Source organism: Nylanderia fulva, unplaced genomic scaffold, assembly GCF_048542155.1.
Source record: "Nylanderia fulva isolate GAGA-0341 unplaced genomic scaffold, ASM4854215v1 Scaffold12, whole genome shotgun sequence".
NCBI classification, from domain to species: domain Eukaryota; kingdom Metazoa; phylum Arthropoda; class Insecta; order Hymenoptera; family Formicidae; genus Nylanderia; species Nylanderia fulva.
Window position 1 is genome coordinate 3,642,206 of NW_028189409.1, and position 20,903 is coordinate 3,663,108.

The following is a 20,903-nucleotide window of genomic DNA, read 5'->3' on the forward strand; positions in this document are numbered from 1 at the left end:
AATACATCAACATAATTCTTTTAAAGATTCAAAACTATTTATATATATATATAAATCTCTTTTTTCTTCCCTCTTTTTTCGCTCTCGATAATTTTGAATTGCTAAAAAATTATTGATATATTAATTACAAAAAAATATATAGTATATAATATATATTATTAGTATTTTTCGATATAAGATTTAATTCCTGTGCTTTTAAAAATATTTTTTTACGGGATATGTAAGTAGCACAATGAAGGGAAGTGCGACGGTAAGGAACGCACTTCTCACGCGCATGTACGTGGTTACGCTCGTACAATCGCGTCTCCAAGTCGCAACTTTAGAAACGTTCTTCGATTCTTTCTCGTTTCCTTGGGCTCGGCCGGCGACGACCTCTTTAACGGCCCCGGGGGCAACCGCCGTTTCGTACCGTTTCGAAGGCGGTGTTCCGTATCGTGACTGCGGTTGAGAAAACACGAGCAACTAAAATCGCACGTAAGTTTTTTTTTCTCGAATAAGCCCGCACCTCGAACGTCAAACGGCGGAACGTTTTTCGCGCCCGGTTACTTTGTCCCCCATCTCCGACTTGCTTTTAACTTGTCACTGACAAGAAATGACATAGGAATGTTCTCTCTTTCACAGTTGAACAAAACGCATGATTATTTCAAATGCACGACGCGACTCTCCCATTTTACCGGAAAAGATCCACGATACTTCGTCACGAGCAAAAGTATTCTCTGTGAAATTACCGATGGTTGATCCCGAATTCGTAGTTTCTTCTCTCTTTTTTTCTGCCACACTCACAATCAATCAGTCACAATTCCGGAAATTTAGAATTTAATTGTCGCGATGATGTAATTACATAACCTTATAATATTAAATGACAAAAGGAAACGCGATAAAAAATAGATATAACATATTACACATAATGATGACATAATGAACATAATTGTCTAGTTAATTAGAAATAAATTTTAATGTATTTAATATCAACAATGTGAATCACTGCTGATCGATCAAAATGTTATACCTTCAATCTATCACGAATAGAAAGATTTGCTTAAAAACCAACGCAATCGGTCCACTGTTATTGACCTGACTTTACGTGCAAATTTGACAGCTCGTTTCAGCCGAGTATGCGATATATCGAGGTTGGCACGTCTCTGCTGCCTTTATTGTTTCTCTTTTCCTTGCGACACTTTCGAGTTTCTGCGTGATAATATTGCGAATATTCTTTTCATTATTGTGCAAATGTACACACGACGAGAGCTGTGCGGAATTGTAATATTTATTACCGTTATTGATCATTGTGCAACGGTTGAAATGTCTCATATTTTTTTAATAATATAACGTGTCTTTTTTAGTATTATAAAATAATTTTTTATTCTTCTCACATGTGAAATTTTTGCAAAAATATTAAATTTAGAAAGATGGTAAAAATGGTCTCCTTTTTAAAATTGAAATTTGCTTTGTTGATAAATAAAATCAGAATGCAAAGAGTTGATTAGAAATTTAAAAAGAATCATTAACATGGGCAAGATTCGAAAAATCCGACTTGCGCAGCCGCGCGTAACGCTGTTCTTTCGTTCTGCGCCTCGACACCTGTGCAAAAGAAGATTCCCCCGAGTATAAATTCACTCATCCCTGCTCGCCAAGAAATCGACTGAAAGAACAGAGAGGGTTTGACTGGAATGCCTATATGCCCAGTAATTATTCCGCTTGAGTTACCGGGCAAACGGACGGACCCTTAGCTCTCCAAAGAAATTTCTGCCGGACAGTCCCCTCGTGGCGAAGAAGTCATTTGCATCTCTTAACGCGAGAAAAGATTTCCGATGCTATTCTAGATAGGAGTTAATCTAATGCGATGGAACTTTGCATGATCCGCCTAGCAACTGTTAACTTGTTTGGAAAATTAAATGAGACTCTTATGCCTTACTTTTTCACAATAAGATGCATCGTGATATATGTTTAGACAATGTTTAAGTCAATTTTAATATATTCTTATTATTTATTATTTGTATTTTTTTTTTTATTACAATTCAGTTCTTGCTTAAATTATTTTATCGTATTTTCAAAAGAAAGTTTTTTCCTTTGTCGACAATAAAATGTTAATTTTATCATAAAACGTATTTAAAATTTTTTTTTAATTTAAACAAATAAAAGTTTTGTCATAATTTTATCATTTCTTCATATTTCGTGTATATTAATAATTTTGTATTGAAAGAAAATTTAATTTTATTGTGAAATTGTATGACATTTATCTGTATAAGAGGTTTTGTTTTGATCTGGAAAGAATAATAATATACATAATATCAATTAACACAATATTCATTAAGGAAAGATTGCGCGGCAGTCAATAATGTTATCAAAAGCTATTTTACCTTGCACGCGTTCTTGACTTCATTTCTTATCTCGGGTCGTAAAAATTGCATGCGCTCGCACACTTGAATGCCGACGTTATTAACCTATCGCTAATGCATTTCAGATTTGCTCGATAGCACGCGATCACATTCGTTTCGCATTCTATCGAAGCAGTAATATTTATTCTTCTTCTCTCCTGACGAACATAAAATATTAAAAATTTTCATATTTAATATTAAAATTTTTAATTTGAATTTTTCCGCGTGGTTCCTATAATTATGGTTTTTTTTGGCGAGCATTTTGTTCAACATCCGGATGTTCCGTTTCTGTCCAAAATCACGTGCCTTAATTTCGACGTCGAAAGAATCAGGCAATGCCCTCCTGCTTTGACAGGCAACGAACCTCGAGCAATTCTTATGAATGGGATGCATATTCATTCATTTCTGAACGATGATGCACGTGTTGCGCCTTCCACGGATCCGACATATGCTAAAATCTTTCGCGCCAACTGTCGCTTCCTGCATAAATTCACGGACCTTGAAATATATTCTTCGCGAAAAGAAATCACCCCCGGTCACGCTCTACTCGAAAAGACTCGCGGCGAGGGATAGGTTGCTATTAAAGATACATATATATATACTTATATAGGAAGCGAGTCTTTGATTCCTCCCTGGAAAATCGTTACGGGATAGTAACGCGTTAAGTCGTGTTAACGATCCGTGATTCCTGCATAGTATCTTGAAAAAGTGTTGAATAATAGTCTCAAAAAATGAAAGACAATGAAAAATATAAACAAATATGCGAGTGACATTTTTTTTATTAAAAAATATGTGTATCTGGCGTGAAATGTCCGGCGGATCTGGCCCCAAAGAAAGCACTCGAGAAGTCATATGGCAGTCTTCTTTACGAAGGGTGCATGCATTTAACGAATCTCCCCATTAATATCAGAGACTGCTCAGATTCAAAGTTAGCCTGCGGTGTCGCCCCTTCGTGCTTTCTCCTGTGGTTTGAATCGGTATAAAAAAAGCAACCCTCCGATCCAGCGGGAATATTTCCTGTCGGATATTTTCATCCGGCAGACGTTTCTATAGGGGCGAAGGAGAGAACACGAGAGAAAAGTCAAAGCGGTCTCACATGCGGCCAATCTCCGCTGCAAGCTACAGCCATTTATAAGTGCGCGAAGGGAGATTACGGGATAGATAAAGAAACCACGGAATGCTTGGAAAAAACAAATCAGTACTGGTCTTGGCGTTAATAAAGGCTTTGGTTCTTCGAATTGGTAAAATATAAAGAAAAGAAAAAAATAAAAGACACAAATTATACGCTTTGTTACATTGAAAAGATAATCTTTGGATGAATTAAAAAATTGCAGCTGAGACGAATATAATTAATATTTTATATTTTTCGCATAATTATTTTTTAAATGACTTAAACGCCTAATTAAATTGTTTTTCGAATCGTGATAGGAAGTCTAGCAGTTGTCGAAACGTCGTGTTCCGTAAACAAGTCTTATTAAAGAGTCTCTCACCTCGTGGTATTTATGTCCCGTGCAAGAATGCGAGCAAGAAATTATCGTAAGTTTGCCAAGGTGGTTTCCTTGGCGCTCTCTTGTTCCGATGTTCACGATCCTTATCAGCCGGTTAATTATCTCGGGAACTCTTTAATAATTAACGTTACCGCACGCAATACAATTGCAACTTGCATTCTACCGGACGGCGGTTATCGTAATTTCTATATCACGTGAAGAGTGTTTGTGAATAAATTCCCTTCTTGTGATTCTTGGCGGTTTCACTTTTTTGTTCTTCTTCGATTGATCGATTATGCAGATCTCGGAGCTACGAAAATATCTACTTTGAAATTCGATTTCTCATATTGTCCGTGACTTTGTTTGGAGAGGAACACGTTTTATATATATCAGTTAGACGAAATTGATAGTATTTATGAACTCGTTCGGTCGGTGTCCTCTCGCGCATTTTTATTCAGGATCTCGGACTTCATCAATTTTTTCCCTCGAACCGGGACAACCACCTACAAAAATCCGCCGCCCTCTTAGAGCCTCATTTGCTGCTAGACGAAAATAGATTCAACGTAGGTCGCGCGAACGCGACCGCGGAATCTAATATTTGTTTTGCGTTCGCGCAACGCACGTTCATTTGCGGAAGGTCAGTGACGCGTGGATACATATATGTACGTCCCACGCACTAAAGAGATCATCGGGCGACGATTCTTTTGTAAATCCTTTGTATCTTCGTCGAGGAAATCAAAACTTTGCATTTTTTCGTTTTCGGATTTTCCTTTCGTTTCTGACGTAGGAATTTCTCTTTCTCTCTAGAATATCTTATTTCCACAAACCATAAATTCATATTTTGCAAAAATATGAGAACAATAATTTTATAAGGAGTATAATCTTGTTTGGAAAAATAATTTTATTTTATTCACAATTTGATAGAAATTCTAGTTGTGTAATTAATAGTTCGAGACGATGGAATATGTCAGAGGAAAGGAATGTGGCAACGAAAGCGTCGCGTGCATCTGATGAATTCTACAGATACATGAGCGCAATACTTAGCACATTTATTTCGGATAGTCAAATATTTATCTTCGCACCGTCTGAAATATGAAAGATCACTGTATGTAGAAAGATATTGAATGTGTAAGACGATTGTTTTTCGTAATATTTTAATTTGCAATGTGTAAAATTATTCAAAATTAGTATTTGATATAAAAAAAGAGATAAATTTTGAAATGCAGAGAAGAAAAACGATTTTCTACGCTTTCAGTAAGAAAAAAATCTCACTTTTTGTTATTTTGTTTCACGTTCCTCGTTTTTATTTGTGTTTATGTGCGTATAAGAGAAACGGCAAAAGGCTAATTATCATTCCTGTTACCAACCGAGAATATTCACGGAAAGTATACTGCGCAATGTATACCTACTAAAGCGTATAACATTTAATTACTTATAATTACTCGGTTACACATATTCAAGGAATTCGCATTTATTACCAACGGGTATGCTTGATATCCAATCTAGATCAAGATTATATGATACGTGAGTTATTCCTCTTCTTCTTATAACTTTGAATTATATTAGCACAGCAATATCTTTGTAATAGTTCGTTTCCTTAAATAATTACCGTAATTTGTAACGAGAGAAACACTTTTGAAGGGCTAAGGTGTATTTAATATGAGTAAATGAAACTTTTTTGCAAATTAGTTATTCAAATCACTTTTTTATTGCTGATGCTTTTGCATTAATTCAATTTTTCATTATTTATTATTCTGTATTAATTAAATTTCTTCATTAATAATTTCAATGCTACTATATATGTGATGATAATGTTAGCGCGTAAAAGTTGCACACAATTTACAGATCGCATCTTTTAAAATATTATTTTATTTTATTATTTTTTAAATATTACATTTATGCTTGTGAAATCAACTTTAAATATATTGACGCAAGCAATTAATGTAAAATAATAAATAATAAAAATTTAATTAATGTAGAAGCAGATAAAATAAATAAGCAATGAATAAACAGTTAACGAAAAAATTGTGTATACATAATGTGATACCTGACTTATACTATATAATATAATTGTTCGAAACACATATTTTCCTAGAAATTGGATGCAAAATCTCTTGCTAGGGTCCACATAATCTAACCTAATCTGTTTTCCGTGGATATTTATTGTTAATTTTAGCTTATGATAACATTATTCTAATATATGTATGTATTTTATTTGTTACAGGTAGTATTGTAATACACAGTACGATTCACGCGTCGTGTGGGAGTATCGTGTAAAATGTCATCGTACGTCGATATAGTGCCGTGTAAAATTTTTCGTATCGGGAGTGTCGCGTGAAGTATCGGGTGATCGTAATTATTCATATTTTCGCGAGTGTCGTGAGTGCTACGAATGACCAAGAGAGGAGGAGGAGGTCCAGGGAGGCAGCGGGACAACTTTTATAGGTATGCAAAATAAAAGCACTTTTTTCGAAATTGCATTGTTTATGACATGACATATTCGATCGTTTTCTGCCTTTCAAAACTTGTATTTTGAATTTTTTTTTTCAGATCAATGTGCTGCGTATCACAACTCCGCTATTGTTGCACGTATCGGTGAGTGAGAAATTTTGTATTTTATAAGGGTGTCTAGCGGTCAGGGAAATCTGGAAAACCGGGCTTTGTCAGGGAATTTTATAAATCTGGAATTGTCTCGGAAAAGTCAGAAAATTTTATTATTTATCTGGATTTTTTCACATTATTCTACATTTGTCTCAATAATTTGAAATTTTTTATTAAATATAAACTTGACTCCCACAGCACGCTAATTTTCTGTGTTAAAAATCGATTCATCTACAGCGTGTTTAATAGAGATAAAACTAAAAAATTTGATATAATATAAATAAAAAAGATGATTATTTAAATAGTTTATAGTGACATGTTTGTTTCGATTATCGTACATAATGCAAATTGTATTATTGATTAAAATTTTTGTTTTTGATTTATCATATAAATCATTTGATTTATCATATAGATATATGCAAATGATATATTTGGAAAAAATAATACTAAAAAGTCAGGAAAAAAATTAATTTCTGGTCTTGAAAAATCTGAAAAAGTCAGGGAATTTTTTTTATTGAGTCTGCTGGACACCCTGTTTATAACACTTCTAAGAACAATATTATATATTTATTCTTGATGTTATGCAATTTATGGAAGATTAAATACTTTTATTTTCCCGTGATCGAAACGGGTTTTCGAGCAAGTCTTCCATCTGTTACGAATTAAAACATGATCTGATCTGTTCGAAACATAAGTCCCCTCTTATCTCACGCGTTTTATCGGCGCGATTATTGCGAAACACGCATGTATGGAATCCGGGCATTGTTCTATCGATGACGATACACCCGTTGAATGTATACGGTTTTCGATACCAAGAAGAGAAGGGCATAATATAAAAGATTAGTCTGTGGGCGCATTCAACCTGACCCCGGAATTCAAAACCCTCTGGCACACAATTACCTCTTTTCTCGGGAGAAATTTAAAACCCGCGTCGCGAACCCGAGGAGCCCAGGAAAGGGCATACGACGTAACGTTACACTGTTAAATCCCGTATGTAACGCTAGTCACGTGTATTCCTTTTTTCCTCTTTTTCTTCTCTCGGCTCTTCCTCCTCTCTGTTATGAGTTACTGGATGCGAGAGCGACCGCAAAATCTCGTAGGATCTGTATATATTATATTTTGCGCGCAAATCGGTGCTCCGATGTCTAGTTTCATCACGCAGAGAATGCTACATGCAATTAGTCCGTGTAATTTGAGACATCGTATATATGTCACGATGTATCTACATATGTCAAATGTCGTGTCGTTCTAGATATTACCTGACCAATTGGAGATACATGTGTGCAAATTCACGTAACCGATAGATCGAATACATTTTACTTTCTGTGTAATTATTAAATTATTCGAGCAGTTTCCCTCATCTTATATATATGATAGCACCTTACATATATGATATACGTTTACTTGATCCCTTTAAATCTAGATTTTTTGCGTGAAGATTAATATTCAGAATAAATACGTTATTACAGTTGTATATTAAATAGAGAGTTAATAGTTGTAGAATCATGAAATATTTCGCGATATTATTTAGATAAAAAAGTTTAGGCAGAGTAATTTTGAATATATGGTAAACACTTTTAATTCCTTTTCATATAAATTTTGAACAGAGAAAATCATTTTTCGAATTACCATTAATATTACACAATTTTTTATTTAAAAAGTGACAGTTCTTAACAACGTAAAGAAAATTATTATTCTAAAATCTGACCTGTATTCAAATTCCACTGCCCTAGTATAATGCTTATCTCACCTGTGCTTTGTCGTCAACATAACGTCGTTATAATAAATAAAGTCGCAAAGTCACGGAACGCGACGCGATCTGTACAACTATCAGAAATTTTATGCAAATATTCGCGATTAATATTGATTTATTAAACCGATTTTATGCGAGATAAAAGAACTGGTCTTCGCAAGTTTACCGCGTCGACTGAAGCTGCATCAGCTTCTCGTCAGCGACAGAGAGAGAGTTCGGAATAACCACGATCGTTCTTCCACGTTTTAAAGGGACCGAAGTCGTGCACCGAGCTGCATTCCGCCGCGGTTAATCCATCTACGTATGTCTATTTATAAGCGGGACACTCACCCGCCCTGTGGATTTCGACTCGGGTGCGAGCACGCACTCACGGTCAGAGAGGAGGTCTGTGAACGTCGCGCATCGATTTTATTTATAGAATAACGCAGGGCGTACACATTGGCTGCAGGAGGACACCGGAGAGAAAGACATTGGGGTGTGCGCCAGGCAGCGAGGGCTTGAAAAAGGAAGTCTATTTCCGGAAAAAGGGGCGAAACTCTATATCGAATTCGGCGATGCAAGAGGCGACTCGAAAACGTGCTCGTCGATCGATTTAAAGAGATCAAGTAAACGTGCCATATGCGCGCCAGAGAATTAAAGGGATTAAACTGCCCGAAGTATTTAATAACTGTAGAAAAGAGAAAAATATGTAGGATGCTTTGGTTACACGAATTTATGAAGGCAGATTTAGCTCTAGAAATGCATGACTGAGGTTTAGCTGTAGCGTTAATTTTTTTATAATATTTTTTAAGTGAACTTTAATTTTAAACGATTGTGTTCACTTCAAGTTATAAAGAGTGATTTCGTAATAATTTTTTTAAGTCGTCAGTAAACCGGATGCGATATATATGGAGCGCTACGAGTCCATATAAGTACGTTAACCCGCTTGGCAACAAATTTCTAACTGTTCCCTTTTTTTCTCGAGCGGTTCCTTCGTCTTCGTGATAATTTTAAAACGCCTCCTCCTCTTCTCATTTCGCTCGCTCGCTGAGACCGTTATCTCAATGTGCCGTACTTTCAACGAATAATCGAAAATGTATCCAAAACGAAAACCGGCAGACCGATCGTTCATTTTCATCAGGCAATGAACCTTGCTTAAGAGAGGCAATCTTGAAACTCTTAACTTATTCTCAAGTCGTGCAAATTGCAGCGTCGTCATTATCGAAATACTTTCGACGAGCTCTTTTTACAAAAAAATTTGCTCTTTCTTATTCTTTTCAATTCCTATTGTTTCGCGCATCAAAAATTCAGATGTTATTAGCGAAAAATTAAATTTGTATTTAATTTAATACATTAAATTTTTTAATTTATTAATTGCAAATTTTATCGAAAAGAATTTGTTGCAAATTCAATACGTTATAAGATTTTTCTTCTAAATTTATTAATAAAATTGATTTAAATATTCATTGATTTTATTAAATATGTAATTAAATTCATTAATATTAAATTCAGGATGAATTGCGAAACGTATATGATATGCTGATATTGATAAAAAAGAAATTAATAAAACTCGCTTAATACATTCGTCAATGTCGCATATTTTAATCGTACCGGGCCCGTGCTCTTAATTGCTACTAATGACGAGTCTTTTAGCGAGCGTGAAGGAAAGTAATCAAAGTCCTCGACGCACGAAGGGAAGAAGCTTAGTAGGCGCGCGATGATTTCGAGGATATAGTTGCGGAGGCGGTGGTACGGAACGACCACAAACGGACACTCGTTTTTTCGCTCTTTATATTCAGACTGGAAGTGATTTCACGCTTCGAAGGACCTCTCTTCGACCTCGAGACAGGATCTAGGCGAGGCATCCTGCCAGCTATCCTCCTTCCTCGCAAGCCTTTATTTATTTGTGTGTGTTTTGTCGTCCGCTATTTAACTTTTAATCATTTCTTTCTCGACTTTCACGAGTGATTCACATTTTTCACTGATTATCGCATTTATCTTATTTTTTTATCATTTTGAGCTACATTAAGTTAAACTTATATTTCTTAATTTTCTTCTTTGAGATACGTCATCATTCATAAAAATAGAAAATATTTAAATAAAAGTAGATTAGTACAGTATACTACATTAGTACTGTATAAATATAAAAACATTTTTTATATATCTAAATAGAAGAGTAGAATTTATAGAATGTAGAGTTAAGAAAAAATATAATATATGATATATCGGCAATGAAGGGGAAGAAAATGCAAAGGGGCATAAAATTGGATACGGTCAGTGGTGGTTCAAGGAGATCGCGGCTGTAGCAGCAGATGGACAATATAATTTACGCCGACTTGCTTGCTAAAAAGAGTCTGCAAATAGTCTCGTCGTCCTTTCCGTTGCGATCAAATTCGCAACGATTCTCACAAGGAGCCGTGAGAGACAGGACGAAGGACATTGGCTCGCGATTCGTAACCCTGGTCGACTCGATACGGTTAGTTTTTGCGGTGTCTTGGTCTACCGGTCAAGAGAATCAGTGAAGAAGGCTCTCTGTAAGACATCTCGGGAGAATCGCATGCTGTAAACGCACTTCGTGTAACCATTGATGAGACTCGAGCTGTGACGCGAGAGGAAAAAACATTGACTGAAATTTTATTGGACACCGAAGAAAATAAGTATTATATAAAGAATATATTTGTTATTTCTTCCATTATTTTAATTTAACTCAGTTTGCACTTTTATTATTTATTTCTATATATTTAATTTTATATCAGAAAAAATCTAAAAAAATAACTAAAATATAGAAGAGTTTTTTTAATATTTATGAAGCATTTCTGCACTTAAAATTTTTAAATATATTTACGTGTCGCGTCGATTGAAAATAAAATCGGAAATACAGTTTTAACTGCAATTGCGATATAAACGCATAATCAGTATCCAAACATTTGCTTAATCAATCGTAATCACAAATCACTAGATAAAAATAAAACGTGAATCGTCAATGGTCATGGAATGCGGACGACAAGAAAAAACTGTTTTTTCTCCAAACAGTCGAGTGACTTGTGTGATTACTTCATTGAGTCAGGACTCGAAAGTATGCAAGTGTCACTGACAGATTTATAATATCTTCACCGTGGCACTTGACTGTCAATGGGATTATTGTCAGTTTAACGATGAGCAAAACGTGGTAGCAATCAAAGACGACGATTGAAATTGCAAGGGCGCATTACACGATTCGTCTTAGCAATGCATTCTCTAATCACGTCTACGGAATGAAAAAAAAAAGATAATCAATTTAATTGGATAATTATTATGTAGGTATAAAAATTTCGTCGACTTTTTATCGTAATCGCAACTCACTAGGTATAAATATTATTATATAAGTTCTGCTTTTAATATACTTGTCAATACGATTGCTTTTCTATAAGATATCAAATGCAAACGATACTTTAAAAAAATTATTTTCAAGGAAAGTATGTCTGAATAAAAAAAATATCTTGATTATCACATAAAGTCTTAACAAATTTTAAATATATTATTTAAAGGGTTGTATTTATATATTATGCAAGACAAAATTAAAAATTATTAATTTTTTTCTTGTACATATAACGAAGCCTTTATTTTAAGATGAGTAAACGCGATATTAAAAATTTGCAAATGTCAAATCGTATGCAAAAAAAAAATGGGCATATGACGTTCGCGTGGCGGGCCAGACCAAACGGACATTCGAACCAGTTTTCGCGAAAGTGAAAGGGGTCGAAAAAGCGGGTCTCTCGATATGAATGTCCTTTAATTAAAGCGGCCGGTTGGACCCTTTTGGAGCGGGCGCGTGTTTACAAAGTATTAGTTAATATACGGAGGACGCGCGGATGGGCGCGTGCTACCGTTAAAAAGTGAAATGCTACTGGGCGAGTTCGTTTTGGCCACATTGTGGACATCATTTGGTGGTCCTCGATCGCGGACGTTCACCCTTCTCATTTAGGGCCGTCCCGATCTACCGGAAAGATCGTAATTTATCGCCGCTGCCGTCACGCGCTTTCTTGCCACCCGTTTGTCTGGATGTGAATGACAGTTAAAGTTTTTCACAGGAAAGAACGAACCGTTGAAGTTTTCGGCATTGCTCGCATGCGGTAGATACAATTTGCGAAAGTTGAAAAAAAAGCAATATATGGGAACCATTATCGGTAATTTATCATACATGTACGATTATTATACTATACGACATTTTCAAGATGGATGGGATTGAACGCAATACCTACTTGCGTTCTAGATTTTTTTATTATAAATCGAATCAGAAAAAATTACAAAAGTTTTTGCCACTAGTAGTTTATTCCCCTGGATGTCTCTTCAAAATCATAATTAATATCACAAAAGAAAAGACTTTTTAATGTACGAAATTCATTTTATTTTTCGAATAAAAAACTTTGCTTGCTCCATCAGTTATATAGATACGCTAGAGTATTTCAATTATTAGAGGTCTAAAAAATGATTGATAGAAGTATGTATCAAAAGAACTACTTGATAGATCGTTTAGCTGTCGATCTCAAGCGATTTATTAGAGTTGATCCGATTTGAAACTTTGTTGCGCTCAGGTGCTATCCCGATGTAAACTGGTTCTACAGCTAATTCAATCAATTAAACGTATAGTAGGGGCACGTTACACGTGTATCGGTGATAGATAACCATTAGCGTACATTCAATCGCGCACCTGGAGATATTCTGCTATCGATTAAACGAAGGGTAGTTTTGACTGAAAAGAAAAGACTTCAAAATATTTCCAATAATTTATATCTCAGAATTTAGACAATATTCTGTCTATAATTTTCAAATTATATTTATCACGCAGTGTCTCGCATAATGTTATTTGACGAATTAAAGTATAGAAATCCATGAAGAAACACAGTTAAAATGTTAGCTAAAAAAAGCTTGAAATACAGAAATTTTCATATATGAATATTAATATGATAAATATAGAAGTATTCAAATTAATTTTCATACATTTTGGAAAATATACATATGTATATATACAAAATATAATTCGCAGTAATTTTAGTGATTTACATTTAATCGCTCAGTGGATACTAATTGAATATCCGTTGTAATATGTAACGTTCGAAAATCCATTTATGCGGCAATGTTTCGTCGATATTCGATTTAACGCAAGTATGATTCCGCGTTTGAGAGAGAGGGTATCGCATTAGTTACTATTATCGAAATGACCAGCTAGGATGACAGCCATTAAAACCATGAACCAGCTGCTTCCCTTCGCATGGGTTCCCCTATGAGTTGGAAGACCCCACGGTGCATCACGCATTATAATTAACTATATAGCAACCGCGCCGAGTCACCCCCATGCATCGTATCGTCGTAACAGATAAGTAAACTACCCACCTACACGGGGTATTGTTGAGAACGTTGCTATGTTTTAGAATCATATTGTTTTACTTCTACATAAATATACATACGTATATACAGTAAAGAAATAATGGATATTTATTGAAGATTTATATTTTGCATATATTTATATCATATATATTTATATATAATATATTTATATTTATATATATATTTTATATATTATATAATTGTTTTATACTAAATAAAAATATTGAATATGAATATATAAATTATATTTAAGCCATGCGAATATTTTCGTTTATAATTATAAGTACGAGATGGATATTACGTATAGATTATACGTGCATATGTATCATAATTTTCGTGTCATCATATTAGTTCACCCCCATATGCGTATCGAGACCATAGCACGCGTCCAGGTGGATGTTACAGAATGTTCGTTACAAAACGCGATTCATGTTTTACACTGTTGCTCAGCTGCCTAATTTTCGGCGATTTTAACTCCACGTGTCGATTAGGATGTGCCGATAGAACATTAGATAATATCAATTCGCCTGCCGCTTTTTAACGTCTGCATAACGTATTATTAATTTCAAAGGCAATAACACGAGACAATCATTAATGTAATGACTGCTGATGCGATATATCTATTGTTTTAATCGATTAGATTTCTGCTTGTAGAATTAATTTTGAATTTATCGTGAGAAAAGGAATGTCTATGCAAGATGTATCATGCATAATTATGCGAAAAATTTTAGCTTTTATATTCTAATACATCAAGTAAATAAATAGAAAAAATATAAGAGAAATATATTATAACAGAAAACTATATTTTTCAAATATATATATAATTTTATAATATAATATAATATATTACATAATAGAATTACATAATTATTTTTGATCAACAAGAAATATATTTATCACAAATATTTGTATTATTGTATAATTATGCGTTGCACATATGTCTTGCATATAACATTTTTCAAACGCACATTTTGTAATCTATGATATTCTTTACATATAGGTGAGGGAATGAAATAAGAACAATACATAGAAATGAAAGCACGATAGTTTATTATTCGCTTAAATGACTAGATGACTAGAGGAATGTCCTAATTCTAAAACGAAATGTACATAGGACTTTCTTCTGTCTCTCGTGTGATGAGAGCTCGAAGAGATATAAGTTGATGTTTATTAATCAATTAGTCTTTGGAGGTGCTGCATTGTTGCTTCCTCGAGGAACCAACCGTTTCAAGCTTCCGATGGACCATTGTCGTCACAAAAGAAATCTTTAATATACGAAATTTATTAAAAACCGCATCGATAAATTTCGAGAGATATCTTAGATCGATTCGCCGGAGACAATAATTAACCGTACAAATTCTAAGTTGGTAGTATGGCGATTCTTACAATGAGTCCATCCACAAAAACCTCCAGTAAATCACTTGATAAATTATTTACAAAAATTAATTAATACATTCGTCATCATTAACTCTAAAGAGAATTATTTCAATAATTGATCAATGATAATAGTCAGTAATGCTTGAACGACGAAAATAAATATACAAAATTTCGTAGCACAGATAAAATCTGTTCTACTAAAATAATTGTTAAGATGCCGTGCACACGCGCAGTTTACGCTTATATTTAATTTCTGTAATTATTCTATACAATATATGTTTTGAATTTTTTTCTCTCTATAATCTTGAAAAAAAATAATTCTAATATTTTATATAACATCTTTTAATGATATAATATGTTAATTTTTTTAACATTTTTTTTGTAAGAGAAAGAGAGCTAATTATTTGCGAGCGATTCTGTCGACGTTCGAGTTCAAGCATGTTCAAGTTAACATGGCGGTTTTTTCGCCACCGCAGCAAAATAAGAGAAAACCGCACGTGTGCACGAGTAGTCTAAGTATATATAATCGTTTCTGATTCAACGTCATCTTCTACGTGGTCTTTTTTATCGTGGTGGTCGTCTTCGTTGTTTTCGACGATTCTACATTTTGTTGCTTCGTCACGTCCACCGAAGTCATCAAAGGCTTCTTATTCACGTCGCATATTTTTCGAGATCGCCAGTAATCTGTAACAAAAATATTATAACTGTATTGCATGTAAATGACGTGAAACGTCACGCGAAAGGTCGTAAGAATAATAGAACAATGCGGTATGAAAACAAAACTCTGCCAGAGACACACAATAAGAGCGTTCGTTCTATTCATTCGGTACATTTCACGCGACTTGAATAGATATTTCTTTGAGGCGTTTTCGCTTAACGAATATATTTTTGAGATTCCGTGGCGGTGTATGAACTTTTTATGGATTGATCGGGGTCATCGTATTGCGACAGTCGCGTAACCTGTATAGAAGCTGTTCGTACGAGAGAACCATACGAAATTTCCACAACAAAGACTACACACGCGGGAATCGTCTTAGGGACACCCTACTTTCGATCAGGTAACCACCTGAGCATCCTACCCTCCTTTCTTTTTTTTCGATTTTTCTCTTTTTCTGACTGGCTGCTGACAGGTGCGACTTAATGTTAACGGTATTAGTTTCGAAAGTAAAATCTCTTTGTTTTCTAACGCTTCCAAACGCGAGAAATATAAAACCTATATTTCGTTGCAAAAATCGATGAAATTTTTAAAATCTGCACGGAGAATTTTCTCTGGTAATCGTGGGAAAATATTAGAAGAATTTTATAAGAGATTTTTCGATTAATATTTATCGTAATAAAAAATATTAATATATGTACATAATAAAATTAATCGAACATATTTTATGTCTTATTGTGGTAGATATTAATATTTTTTATTGTGCAAAATATAATATTTTAATCAGAGAAACTTATAAAATCCTTCCAATGCTATATTGTCCCACGATTACTACCATATGATTTCCAGGATATATTCTAAGAGAAAATTCTCTTTACGTATAAAATATCTATCAAATAAATAAAAGAATAAGTTTAAAATCATAATTGAATAATTTGTGTTTATATCATAAATGAGAATAATCTTAGAAAAAAGTTGTTCTTAACGAATGCGAGATTCAATCGATCATTCAGTCGAATATTAAACAATATTAGCATTCACGGAACGGCATGACGAATCGGATCGCGACTCGATCCGACAAATCGATGAGAAAGAGGTCGAAAAAAATCCAATGGCCATATGTCGAAGACATGATCCTTTCTCTCCGCACTTCTCTCTTTTTGGCAATGGCCCGCCATATGGCGCGCGAAACCGCGTTCTTTCTCGATCAACGTCCACTTTCTCTCTCTATTCTATCTCTTTTTCTTCGGTTGCGTTCACGATTTCGCTTGTCAACATCTGTTTCCACGCCTCAACGTGCCGCGAAGTAGATCCTAGATGCGTGGAAGACTCAACGTTTACCTGCCCATATATGTCTCGAGCAAGATTTCGTTCCGAAAGTTCCCTTTTGTTCGCGGATCCTCCTTCTCTGACGCGTTTTTCACCCGAAGGTATAGGATCTTTTTCGAATTGCTCTCCAAGGCGTCTCTGATTTTGCAGGAGAACCAACGGGAGAGTCTGCTTTAAGTCGCGATCGAAAGGATCCTTTTGTCGATTTCTCTGAGTCGCGAGGATCAAGAATGTCAAAGGTTTTCTATTCCACGACGCGGAAAATAATACGCGATCCACACCCCTCGTTTCTTACGATACGATCTCTACGTTTATTTTTTTTCCTTCCCGTTAATCGTAAAAGAAAATAAAACGCTTTTCCATCATTTTCACTCGATTCGGATCGAATGGATATAAAAGACGAAAATCCAAATTTTTCTTGATTTAGTTTCGTGTTCTATTTTGTAATAGAGATATAAAATATTTTGTTTGAACTGTTTTTATTTTGGATTAAAAATCCAAGAGACGAAACGCGCGTATAAAAATATCAAAAGTCACTTTAATGGATAAATTATTAAAACAAATAAGATAAATACAATAGATAAATAGTAATAGATAAATTATTAAAACAAATAAGGAATATCGTACCTGTATCTGGTTAAATTAGTAAAGGTAACTTTCATCAGTCCGTTAACTCTGAAATGTTAATTAAGCGGGGGAGTTAGTGCAATTAGTGGAGTCCAGTCCTTGTCGTATTTGCATCAACTTGTTTCAGCAGGTGACGCGCGACCTTCGAAAGGCCCCGCGTGGCACGATATACTCGCGTGTTCGCGGGATCTGATTTAATCGTGGGAAAAGACGTTTCAGTCGTCATGGGCCCATAGCAAGAGCTAACAGGTGTCGGTGGAAAAAGAGGTGCTGGTTGCACCGTCCCGGTCCGTTGAATTTTCGAGGGTCGTCGTCGCGTTCCAGTCCAAGGAGTCATCGGTATAGGGGACTATCAGTGCAAATAGGCAGAGGATCTTTTTCGTCACGTTGAACAAAAATTAATCTTTTTTTCTCCTCGAGCGCGATACGACTATCACGCACATTTGTGTCAACGAATGGACTCCATTCTTATAGCCTGCGGACCATTTTGAATACCTGTCTATGATTTCAAAACGAATAAAATACTATTACATATATTTTTTATGATGCTTATGAAGATTATTTTTATAAAAAAATATATAATTTTTTTTGGAAATTATTATCCCGGATAAAGAATGTAAGGTGCACAGTCGTGTACATTTATTAATTTTTATTCGCAAAGGCATGCAAAGTTTTGCACTTGGTCGAAGTATAGCAATATCCATTGTGCACAAAAATTCATGCGATTAGGTAGAGCAAGCGTTGGTGTGTCATGCTAGAGGATTCCAAGGAATGCGATCACGGCGTTCTTTTACTCCTTGGATATATCGGGGCCCTTCGATGATTCACGACAGAACCCTATACATAGGTCGGTCGCCTTAAAACGCATGATTCATAGTCGTGATTCACTCTCGATCTTTCTTCCCTAACTGCATCATTACATCGTGCGTTGATCATAGAATGCGACCAGCAACTAAAACTTCTCACGCGACCACGAACCACACGTGTCTACTTATCTTTTCTGATAATGCGAACCTTTTTTCGTAGATATTTTCGAATAGATAGAAGTTACGAGATAGTGGATAATTTCCGGTATACGATGAAAAAAACAAGTTGTATATAGTTGCAGCTAAATTTTCTAAATAAACGAAAATAATTATAATAAATTATTATTTTTATTTTAATGTAAAGAATGCATCGAAATATATTACAACTGAATAAATTTTTTTAAGTATATGTTTTATTAAATTTTTTGAGAAACTATTTATGAAAAATTGCAAAAACTATCTTTTAATTTTGTGAATAATCTCAAAGAATACTGAATCTCTTTTAAAGTAATGTCCACGAATTAAATTATATCTACAACGAATGATATTTACGACACGAACCCGAATTAATTGAAGAACTTATACATATAAAATTTATAAAAATTATTTATATACATTTTATCGAGTTTCTGAAGAGAACAATGGAAAATTCTGAATGAAAAAAAATGTTCTAGTTTATAAACTAGATTATCTCTGCGGGTCTTATTTACGACTCGTGCTCCTAGCGCAAGAAACGAATAGTCTAACAGGATGAAAGGTTCTCTGAAAGAACGCGTAAGATGGGTAGCCGGGAGTACTCAGGTGAGGGATATAGCCATAGAAGCTGGGTAGGAGGAGAAAAGGCGGAAGATGCGACGAACTTAGAATAAGAAAACAGGTCGAAGCCACGCGACCAGGCCGCGCCTGCGCGTCCGACTTCCCTTTCTTCGCAAGACTTTCCCGCCAAAAAGTCTATGACGCCACCGTAGTGGCAAATTCTTTCGTCACAGCATCGTTCAACGAGCTAAATAATATATTATTAATTAAAGCAGAAGCGGTTAATTTTTTTAACGTGACATTTAGCTTTTTTCAATATAAATTGCAGAAAATTGTTATAATAATAGAATGGCGAATATAATTCGGTCGCACAACTAATTTCTGTCCCAGGGAACATTAGAATGGCATGCATTATATTAAATTATGTGTAAGAGATATTTTTAATTCGGCCACGTGTATTGAAAAAGACGCTATGGAAAGACTCCTTTCTCACATGATGCATGCATTCCAAGGAATTGTTATGTATTATCCATTCAGAGAGAAGGAGAGGGAATGTATTTTCTTTCGCGTATATATTCTAATTCATTCTCTACCGCGAAAATTCGCCCAATTTCCGTCAGGTTTATCGATAAAATTGCTATATTTTGCAAGAAAAATGTTGCTTACCGTGAATGCTGGTCTGCCTTGAATACGGATTACTTCGCTTTTTGTTAACCGCCGGCTCGCTCTTGTCATTGTTCCGCCTCTGGTAATTATTCTCCTTGTCTTCGGAGCAGGGATCCACTCCCCATCTCTTGGCAAACTTGCTCCTCTCCGCGTCCAGAGCCTCCTGGAACATCTCCATGGTTTCCCGCGGGTTCGGCTTGCCGAAGAGGCAGCGTGGTACTCGCGAAGCCATGGTGGTGCTCGGTAAGACCGTGTAATAGATCTCGCAACAGAACGAAGCTGCCAGCATCTCGGGTTCGTAGTCTAGGTGGGTTCCCCAGCAACTGCGTACTTATTTTAATTCGAGATAATTTTCACGCGCTCACTTCGTGGCACATATACGACTTCTTCTTCAGTTGCTTTAGTTCAGCGTCTTCCGCAAGAACAGGAGAATCTTCGACGACGTGAATTGCGCCGCGCTCTTCAACTTTTCTGTGAACTTTCGTCCTCCGATCCTTCGGGACCACTATTCTCGCGTCCAAAACCAACCAACCGAGCGGTGTTTGATCCTCACCGTGCGACGATCGGACTCGTTCTGGTGGGCATCGTTCGGGACGGTGGAACCAGTCGGCTCCGATCCGTTTGAGCAAAGCCACGAGGTCCGGTAGTCCCCACTATCGACTTGTTGAAATTCAAATCTGATTGGTGCGCCGTGCGGGTTGCGCCGTAAAAATGGCGCGAATTTTCTCTAGCTGTGTCCTCGTCACGCGCACGATGACGTCCGTAAGCGCGTTCTCACTTTGGTGCGTGCGCTAACCACGTGTACCCTCACCATCGTTCTCAAGCTCGAAACCGTCCAACGGATTATGCTAAGCGATCTCCTCGGCCTTGTGGTAGGAAGGAGCGCGCGCGCCATGAAGCGTACCATTTGCCTTTTTTTCTAAGTAGCGCGATGTATAGAACGATCACGATCAAGTCCCTCTCTGTTTCTCTCTCGGATCTCTTTTTTCTTCCGTCTAACTTCTTTCCGGATTACATTACTGCGTCTGATCCATCGTTGGAGTGTGCAAGAATCTTCTACTTTCTCGTTCATTGCTTTTAAGTTGCCTCTTCAAATAGGCTCTTGCATAGATAACAAATCAT

General features: G+C 35.6%; 2 protein-coding genes across 2 annotated transcripts in view; one reads left to right on the plus strand and one right to left on the minus strand.

Moving 5' to 3' along the window:
* Positions 1–20,903, plus strand: part of Hipk (Homeodomain interacting protein kinase) — a 108,223-nt gene that overhangs the window by 12,734 nt on the left and 74,586 nt on the right. The window contains 2 exon segments of the mRNA XM_085490345.1: positions 6,090–6,310; positions 6,416–6,460. The gene's annotated coding sequence lies outside the window, so the exon portion shown is untranslated.
* Positions 14,593–20,383, minus strand: LOC114942625 (uncharacterized). The gene is made up of 2 exons (XM_029318024.2): positions 19,782–20,383; positions 14,593–15,626 (listed from the first exon to the last, which is right to left on the minus strand). The coding sequence occupies exons 1-2, from the start codon at positions 20,068–20,070 to the stop codon at positions 15,493–15,495; spliced, it is 423 nt and encodes a 140-aa protein (XP_029173857.1). The 5' UTR covers positions 20,071–20,383; the 3' UTR covers positions 14,593–15,492.